Source organism: Melospiza georgiana, chromosome 27, assembly GCF_028018845.1.
Source record: "Melospiza georgiana isolate bMelGeo1 chromosome 27, bMelGeo1.pri, whole genome shotgun sequence".
Classification (NCBI taxonomy): Eukaryota; Metazoa; Chordata; class Aves; order Passeriformes; family Passerellidae; genus Melospiza; species Melospiza georgiana.
This window is the reverse complement of record NC_080456.1, coordinates 3,742,227-3,752,084: the sequence shown is the minus strand read 5'-3', so window position 1 is coordinate 3,752,084 and position 9,858 is coordinate 3,742,227. Positions and strand designations below refer to the sequence as shown.

Below are 9,858 nucleotides of genomic sequence, written 5' to 3'. Positions count from 1 at the left end.
AAAAAAAGAAGAAAGAAAACCAAACCGCGCGTGCACGTGCTTTCATTTTCCTTTTTTTTTTTTTTTTTTAATTTTTTAAAATTATTTTTTATTTTTTTTTTTCCTTAAAGGAAACCTTCCTTGCTCCCGCCCGCTCCCGCGCATCATCCACCCACCCTCGGCGGGGCGGGGGCGCAATCTCGGCCGCGCTCCCGCATCCCTCCCTCATCCCTCCCACATCCCTCCCCTCCTTCATCCCTCCCTCATCCCTCCCTCATCCCTCCCCCATCCCTCCCCCATCCCTCCCCTCCCTCCCTCCCTCCCTGCGGGCCGTGGGCGGTGTCGCCGCCGCTCGGGGCCGTGTGTGGTGTCCCCGGCGCTGTCCGCAGCCCCTGGCGTGCATGGCCGGCCGATGGCAGCGCGCTGATGGCCCAGCTCGCCATGGCCGCCCGGGACGAGCTCTACAGCAAAGTCATCCCGCGCCGGGGCCGCCAGCACCGCGCCGGGACCATCAAACATGGCTCTTCGCTGGACATCCTGCTCTCCATGGGCTTCCCCAAAGCGCGGGCGTGAGTCGCTGCCCCGCGGGGCTTTGCTGCTCTGTGCTCGCGTTTCACCGAGCGGGGAGAGGCGGAGGAGCGGCGGGCGGCGCTCGGCTGCGCTGCTCCGGAGCGGAGCGGGGCCGGACGCGGGGAGGGAGAGCCGGGGGAACGGGGATCGAGCTCGGGGAGAGGCGGGGATGCCGCGCCGGAGAGCGGATGAGCTCCCGGAGAGGGGAATGCGCTGCTGGAGCAGGGGGATGCTCTCCCGAGAGAGAAATGAGCTCCTGGAGAGGGAGGATGTACTGCTGGAGCAGGGGGGATGCTGTGCCGGAGCAGGGGGATGCTCTCCCGAGAGAGAAATGAGCTCCCGGAGCGGGGGAATGCCCGACCGGAGAAGGGGGATGAGCTCCCGGAGAGGGGGGATGCTCTGCCGGAGCGGCCCGGACAGCGGGAAATGCGCTCCCGGAGCAGGGAGATGCTCTGCCGGATCAAGGGATGCTGTGCCGGAGCAGGGGGATGCTCTCCCGAGAGAGAAATGAGCTCCCGGAGCGGGGTGATGCTCTGCCGGAGAAGGGGGATGCGCTCCTGGAGAAGGGGGGATGCTCTGCCGGAGCGGCCCGGACAGCGGGGCATGCTGTGCCGGAACAGGGAGATTCTCTCCCGAGGGGAAATGCGCTCCCGGAGCGCGGGGAAGCTCTACCGGAGCAAGGGGAAGCTCTACCGGAGCAGGGGATGCTCTCCCGAGAGGGAAATGCGCTGCCGGAGCGGAGGGATGCTCTGCCGGCAGCGGGCAGTGCTCTCCCGGATGCGCTCCCGGAGGGGCCCTTCTCGGAGCAGCCAGGGAAGCGGGGAATGCTCTCCCGGCAGTGCAGGATGCGCTGCCGGGGCAGCGGCGCGATGCTGTCCCGGGCTGGGGGCGATACGGCCTGGGGATGCCCTCTGGGAACGGCCTGGACAGCTGGGAATGCTCTCCCGGAGCAGGGAATGCTCTCAGGGAGCAGGGAATGCTCTCCCGGAGCTGGGAATGCTCTCCTGGAGCAGGGGATGCTCTCCCAGAGCAGGAGATGCTCTCCCGGAGCAGGGAATGCTCTCCCGGAGCTGGGAATGCTCTCCTGGAGCAGGGGATGCTCTCCCGGAGCAGGGGATGCTCTCCCGAGAGGGAAATGCACTACCGGAGCGGAGGGATGCTCTCCCGGAGCAGGGGATGCTCTCCCGAGAGGGAAATGCACTACCGGAGCGGAGGGATGCTCTCCCGGAGCAGGGAATGCTCTCAGGGAGCAGGGAATACTCTCCCGGAGCAGGGAATGCTCTCCCGGAGCAGGGGATGCTCTCCCGGAGCAGGGAATGCTCTCCCGGAGCAGGAGATGCTCTCCTGGATCAGGGAATGCTCTCCCGGAGCAGGAGATGCTCTCCCGGAGCAGGGAATGCTCTCCCGGAGCAGGAGATGCTCTCCTGGAGCAGGAGATGCTCTCCTGGAGCAGGGAATGCTCTCCCGGAGCAGGGGATGCTCTCCCGGAGCAGGGGATGCTCTCCCGGAGCAGGGGATGCTCTCCCGGAGCAGGGAATGCTCTCCCGGGACAGAGGATGCTCTCTCGGAGCAGGGAATGCTCTCCCGGAGCAGGGAATGCTCTCCTGGCGTGGCCCGGGGATGCTGTAGGGCTGTAGGACCCTCGGGATGCTCCGCTCGCCTCCTCCGGCCGGGCAGGAGCCTCGGGCACTCCGGTCCCTGTCCCGAAGTTTGGGATGGCCAGGGAGGGACCAGAAGTTTTTGCCGCCCAAACTGAAATTGCTTTAGCTCGGACACCCGGGGGATTCGCTTTAAGTCGTGTACAAATCACCCTTAAAGCAGCGGAGCGACAGAAGCGATTTCCATCCCCAGCCCGGAGTGGTTCGGTTTATCTTGCCCAATTCACGGCCTGTGTGTGCTTAGGCTTTAAATTAATCAGGCAGCAAGCTAATGACACCTTAATGAGGGAACAGCGGCTGCTGAGGTGGGACTGCTGCTTTGGGATGCAAATGAAACCGGCGGGGATCGGGATGGCTCCTTGAGCTGCCTGAGTTTTCAGTTTGGGCCTCGGGATGGCTCCTTGAGCTGCCCAAGTTTTCAGTTTGGGGCTCGGGGTGGCTCCTTGAGCTCCCCAAGTTTTCAGTTTGGGGGTCGGGATGGCTCCTTGAGCTGCCCAAGTTTTCAGTTTGGGGATCGGGATGGCTCCTTGAGCTGCCCAAGTTTTCAGTTTGGGGATCGGGATGGCTCCTTGAGCTGCCCAAGTTTTCAGTTTGGGGCTCGGGATGGCTCCTTGAGCTCCCCAAGTTTTCAGTTTGGGGCTCGGGATGGCTCCTTGAGCTGCCCAAGTTTTCAGTTTGTTGTTGATTCCCATCAGAGCTCTGGCGTTTTGCAGCTTCCCTTGTCACAGTTTGTTTTTATTTTAATGTATATATAAATATAGACAGGCACATGCAGTTTAAGGGCATATGTTCCTGGTGGATTCGTGGGATTGCGTGGATCCACCAGCACATGCAGGAAATCGTATTTTTTTTTTTTTTTTTTTTTTTGCTTTTTGCTGCTTTGCACTCCTTCTGGCTGTCACTTATCTACCGAGATCAGCACCCAGCTTTCAGACACACTGAATGCAAATGAAGAGCAGGGCAGAGCGGTGACTTCACGCTTGGAAGAAAAGATGGTTGGGAAAAAAAAAAAAAAAAAAGATGTGTATCTTTCAGTGGAGCTGGGATTTAAAAAAAAAAAATCAGCCTGATCCTATGAATGAAAGTGGTTCTTACCTGCACAACAGTGCCATCAAGGCTGCCAGGCAGCCCTGCTCCCACCTGACTCAGGAGCTGTGTCTGTGGGCCACATTCCTGCCCTAAAAGCTCTGGCATTTGTTAAAATGAACTCATTGTTTCATAGTGCAAAGAGGAGGAGGTTAAACAGAGGGAGCAAGCCAGAAGAAGGAGTAAAATACCCCTAAATGCAAAAAAAAAAATTACAGCCAGGTCGGTGGGTAAAGCTGCCTTGAGTTCAGGATATCCCTGTGCAACAGCTCAGCAGAGCAGAGGATGTTAAACACAAGGAGCAAGCCAGGAAAATGGGCAAAATACCCCTAAATGCAAAAAGTACCTATGGGAAATACAATTAGGCAGGTGGGTAAAGCTGTGTTGATACTGAGTTCAGGATAACCCTGTGAGACAACTCAGCAGAGAAGGTTAAATAGAGGGAGCAAGCCAGAAAAAGGAGCAAAATACCCCTAAATGCAAAAAGTACCTATTGGAAATAAAATCAGTCAGGTGGGTAAAGCTGTATTGAGTTCAGGATAACCCTGTGTGACAATTCAGCAGAGCAGAGGATGTTAAACACAAGGAGCAAGCCAGGAAAATGGGCAAAATACCCCTAAATGCACAAAAAATGCAGCCAGGCAGGTGGGGAAAGCTGCCTTGAGCTCAGGATAACCCTGTGTGAGAGCTCAGCTCTGTGCTGGGACAGGCACCACTCATCCCATCTGAAGGAGCAGCGAGCTACAAGTAATTCATCATTAAAGTTCAGGCAAAAAGCAAAACGAAAATAAAGCCATTAAAATCCAAAGTGGTGCCACCAAGGGTAGGGTGAGGATGGAGCACAGGTTTGGGAGCTTGAGAGGGAGGAGGGCACGGCAAAAGGGCATTTCCTAAAGGCCCAGAGAATGGTTTTTAACTCTCAGCATCTCTCTGGATGTGGGAATGAGAACACCAAGATGCCAGGGACATAAAATCATCATTTCCTACCAGAGAGGGTAAGGAGATTAAAAACAAAAAATCATCGTCTTCATAGAGAGAGGGTAAGGAGAAATAACCCTAAAGGCCTTGTGAGTTTTCCCCCAAAATCTCCCACCTGTGTTTGCTGCCCCAAAACCACAGCTCCAACAGGGAACTCAGTGAAATGGGAACTCTGAAATGGGAACTCTGAGATGGGAATTCAGAGAAATGGGATTTCAGAGAAATTGGAATTTCAGTGAAATGGAGATTCAGTGAGATGGGAATTCAGTGAAATGGGAATTCACAGAAATGGGATTTCAGTGAAATGGGATTTCAGTGAAATTGGGAATTCAGTGAGATGGAGAATTCAGTGAGATGGGAATTCAGTGAAATGGGAATTCAGTGCAATGAGATTTCAGTGAAATTAGGATTTCAGCTCTGTGCACACAAACACGAGCCAGGCTGGTACTTAAAAAGTGGTGACCATCTGTTTGGGTGGCTTATGCAAAACAAACCCCCAAGTTGTCAGACAAGTCTGTCAGGCATGTCACCAAACACCATCGCTGCCTCCTGGCTCTGCTGCAGCTGGGGGCACTCAGTGGGGACAGACAGACAGACAGGGGAGCTCAGGCAGGGCCACAGGCTGAGCTGAAATCCGCATTTCCAGGGTGAGCTCCTGGGCAGGGCTCCCAGTGCCGGGCTTTGCCTGTAGGTGCTAAAATAATCAAAGGTGGAAGGCTAAATGTGATCTCCAGGTGTTGCTGGTGGCTCAGGTAAGGCAGAAATTGTTAAAATAATCAAAGGTGAAAGGCTAAATATGATTTCTGAGTGTTGCTGATGGCTCAGGTAAGGCAGAAATTGTTAAAATAATGGAGGGTAAAAAGCTAAATGTGATCTCCAAGTGTTGCTGGTGGCTCAGATAAGGTAGAAATTGTTAAAATAATCAAAGGTGAAAGGCTGAATGTGATTTCCGAGTGTTTCTGGTGGCTCAGGTAAGGCAGAAACTGGGCTGGGGCAGGCAAGACCAAGAGAGGATGTCAGCTGGCAATGCCAAACTGCAAAAGGTTCTTTAAAAATCCTTTATTTGTCCATCCCATGGGTGGTTTGTGGGCTTCTGGGGATGTGTCCTTCCTCTCTGAGCTGTGACTGTAGTTAATGGCTCTGCACTGATCCGGGGTCCCCCAGCTCACACTGACACCCTTGAGGTTCTCCCTGCTCCCCTCTCTGAGGAGTTTTAGGGCACAGCTCTGTCTGTTTTCCTCCTTCCCAGCACCAGCTGCATTCAGGGCTCCTCTGAATCACAGGGTGAAGCTCAAACCGCTTCTAGAATGTTCTACCTGAGCACCTGCAGTGTGTCATCCCTCCGAACCAGCACCAGGAGCTGCTGCTCTGCCCTGCTGCCAGCACACTGCTACTATTATTATTATTATTATTATTATTATTATTATTATTATTATTATTATTATTATTATTATTATTATTTTATTTTGCAATTAGCCCATTAGATTACATACTGTCTGGTGTCCCTACCCCCAGGAGTTTCTGTTTGAAGCAGGCAAGGAAGGCAAAGGTGAGGTTAAAATTCCCATTTTGCAATTTCGGCACCAAGGAAAACATTTTAAACATTTTACCCTTGTTGACACAATCAAACCCCCAGTGCTCCAATGCCCTAAACACAACAGGAGGATTCTTCCAGAAAGAGATTTCGTACAAATGATATTTCCCAGTCGCCCCTAAAATATTATTTATCATCTTGTTATGAATTTCCCATCAGTGGTTCCACCTAATTGTCATCCAGTCTGCCTGCCAGCACCTCTCACTGTTGTTTATAATCCCTGCATAACCCTGAGAGCAGAGAGAAGAAAAGCACAAAGTAATTTACAGGCCATCAAAACCACAGGGGATCACTTACAGCTCCTATGCCTGTAGAAGCAATTATTAAAAAAGCCATAATGTGTCTATAAAAGGCTGAAATTGAAAAAAAAAAATTAGTGGTGGACTGCAGTTTCATTCAGGATGGAAGGAGACCTTTGGCCAAGCTTGAATTATTGAAACATTTCAATAAATTTCAGTTGTTCTGCATGGTGCAGAAATCAACGTGGGTCCAGAATCTGCAAGTTTTAAAAGTTCCATGTCAGCCTTTGAACTCTTCCAAAACATCCTCAAAACCAGTTAAAGTTCTAGCATGAGGAAGAATAATCAATCCTGCTTTTTTTGGTTTAATTCTGGGTTCACAGAATGGGTACAGAAATGGATATAATGCATGGATATATAAATGTAATTTACAGGCCATCAAAACCACAGGGGATCACTTACAACTCCTGTGCCTGTAGAAGCAATTATTAAAAAATCCATAATGTGTTTATAAAAGGCTACAATTGAAAAAAAATTAGTGGTGGACTGCAGTTTCATTCAGGATGGAAGGAGACCTTTGGCCAAACTTGAATTATTGAAACTTATTCATCCTGCATGGTGCAGAAATCAACGTGGCTCCAGAATCTGCAAGTTTTCAAAGTTCCATGTCAGCCTTTAAACTCCTCCAAAACATCCTCAAAACCAGTTAAAATTCTAGCATGAGGAAAAAGAATTAATCCTGCTTTTTTTTTTCATGTAATTCTGGGTTCACAGAATGGATATAATGCATAGATATATAAATGGATAAAATTCAAGATGTTTCAGCTGCTGCACACAACTCTGAGATTCTGTTTCAGAAGATATCCAGGCCTAAGAAAATGAAGATAATTCCCTGGTCCATTACTCAGGCTGGGTAAATCACTGCCCACAACACTTAAATTAGAGATAATTTGCTTTTTCTGTCTCTGATAAGCAGAAGAGGATGACACAGGTGGCAAAGCTTTCCCAAAACTAAATCTTCCTTCCCCTGATGTGGGCCTGGAAAAGGGTTTAACTCTGTGTCCATGAGGAGGAGATAATTCCCCTGGACCTGGGCAAAACCAGGATTTGCCTTCTCAGGAAGGAGGAGAATTTACAAGCATTAAAGGTTTCATTCTTGCTGAAGAAACGAAGCTCAGTTCTCTGGCGTTTGGGAAGGGATTTTAGCCTGCTAAGACACGTTTTGCTTGGTAACAGACTTAGCAACACCACAGGATTTCAGCACAGCAAGGCGGGAGCTGGATTTGGGAAACGACTGTGTGGAAGTGAAGTGCTGCTCATAATTTTCGTTTTTCAAGTGGTTTCTTTTCCTTCCCTTCCCTTCCCAGCTTTGCCTTCAGGGTGTTTGTTTGCTGCAAATATTCCTGGCTGGAATTCACACTGTGCAAAGACCCAGCCCGAAACCAGCCCCAAGCTCCTCTTGAGCCCAAGCATTTAAAGGGCTTCCCGGATTCCCAGGATTTTCCTGGGAAACAAATGTGAAGGATTTTCCTGAGAAAAAAAAAATTGAATGATTTTCCTGATTCCCAGGATTTTTCCTGGGAAACAAATGTGAAGGATTTTCCCGATTTCCCAGGATTTTTTTTCTGGGAAACAAATGTGAAGGATTTTCCTCAGAAACAAATATGAAGGATTTTCTTGATTCCCAGGATTTTTTCTGGGAAACAAATGTGAAGGATTTTCCTGAGAAAAAAAATTTGAATGATTTTCCTGATTCCCAGGATTTTTTCTGGGAAACAAATGTGAAGGATTTTCCCGATTCCCAGGATTTTTTCTGGGAAACAAATGTGAAGGATTTTCCTAGGAAACAAATATGAAGGATTTTCTTGATTCCCAGGATTTTTTTCTGGGAAAAAAATGTGAAGGATTTTCCTAGGAAACAAATATGAAGGATTTTCTTGATTCCCAGGATTTTTCCTGGGATCAAATGTGAAGGATTTTCCCGATTCCCAGGATTTTTCTGGGAAACAAATGTGAAGGATTTTCCCAGGAAACAAATATGAAGGATTTTTTTGATTCCCAGGATTTTTTTCTGGGAAACAAATGTGAAGGATTTATTACTTATTTATTACTGTATTATCTATATTATATTAAAGAATACTATACTAAAATATACTAAAGAATACAGAAAGGATACTTGCAGAAGGTTAAAAAATAATAATGAAAACTCGTGACTCTCTTCAGAGTGTGACACAGCTTGGCCCTGATTGGCCAATAAGTCAAAACAATTCACACCAGAGTCCAATGAAACAATCACCTGTGGGTAAACAATCTCCAAACACATTCCAAAGCAGCAAAACACAGGGGAAGCAAATCAGATAATTATTGTTTTCATTTTTCTCTGAGGCTTCTCAGCTTCCCAGGAGAAAATCCTGGGCAAAAGGGATTTTTCAGAGAATGTGACGGTGACAGGGAGAGGTTCTGGGAGGTCACCTGCACAAGTGACTCAGCTCTGTGCCCACGTGAGGGTTTAGGGGATGGGGCTGGAGCAGTCTGAGCTGCTCTGGGTTGTGTTCTGCAGTTCCTGGGCCAGCCCTGAGGGCTCAGGACTGTTCTGTCCATCTGTGCTGGAGGGGATCCAGCAGGTCTGCAGGACAGGACAGGGAGATGGGGCAGCAGCTGCCAGGGAGGTGCTCTGGGGGAGCTGCACAAACTTGCATTTGGGACTCAGTCCGTGGCTGCTCTGCACATGGATTTTATTATTTTTTTTTTTCCATTGGCTTTACTGCAGTTTCTGCTGTGAGACTGAGGTGATTCCTGCAGGATTCAGGTTGTTCTGGGCCAGTGGCTGCAGTCCATTGGGGTGGGGGGATCTCCATGAGACAGTTTAACTCTGTGTCCATGAAGGGGCTCCAGAATCTGGAGGATTCCTTACTTTGGAGGAATTCCTTACTTTGGAGATCCAAAGTGATAAACCACAGAGGGCTCTTTGTTTCCACTGTATAATCTGAAGACTGAGGCACAGAGAAGCTCGGATATCAAACCCACAGTTAGGCTGAGACTTGCACCTGAATCTGTGGAGTTTCAGTCCATTCATACAAGACTTAGTGCAGCAACTCTTTCCATGACATGGTACAACGTTATCAGAGGAAGGGAAACCTCTTATCAGAGTCAAAGGAGACATTTCTGTGATAAGATCTCACTGTAAAATGGTAACGGCAGCAGCAGGGCTTGGTGTCACCTCCTCAGTGGTTCAGGATGCCGGACACAGAAGTGCCATTAATCAAAGGGACACAGAGCTGCCATTAATCAAACCTGATGGCTGGGAGCCCTGGAACAATCTGATATTTGGGGCTGATATCCACAGGGAAAGAGTTTAAGGACAGAGCACCCCTGTGTGAGGGTGTTCACAGGGGTCTGAGGATGAGGGAAGAGACAAGAATGTTGACTCCATGTTTCAGAAGCTTTGTTTTATTATTTTATGATATATATTGCATTAAAACTATACTAAAAGAATAGAAGAAACGGTTTCCTCAGAAGGCTGGCTAAGAATAGAAAAAGAAAGAATGATAACAAAGGTTTGTGTCTTAGACTCTCTGTCTGAGCCAGCTGTGATTGGCCATTAATTAGAAACAACCCCATGAGACCAATCACAGATGCACCTGTTGCATTCCACAGCAGCAGATAACCATTGTTTGCATTTTGTTCCTGAGGCCTCCCAGCTTCTCAGGAGGAAAAACCCCGAAGGAAAGGATTTTTCATAAAAGATGTCTGT

The 9,858-nt window shown here is 49.1% G+C and overlaps 1 protein-coding gene across 1 annotated transcript in view; it reads left to right on the top strand.

The window, feature by feature from the left end:
* The first annotated feature begins 300 nt into the window (after positions 1-300).
* The window catches only part of UBASH3B (ubiquitin associated and SH3 domain containing B), an 88,332-nt gene continuing 78,774 nt past the window's right edge, over positions 301-9,858 (top strand). Inside the window, exon 1 of the mRNA XM_058041155.1 lies at positions 301-548. Within this exon, the coding sequence (XP_057897138.1) occupies positions 406-548 (143 nt within the window). The 5' untranslated portion in view covers positions 301-405. The remainder of the gene's footprint in view (positions 549-9,858) is intronic.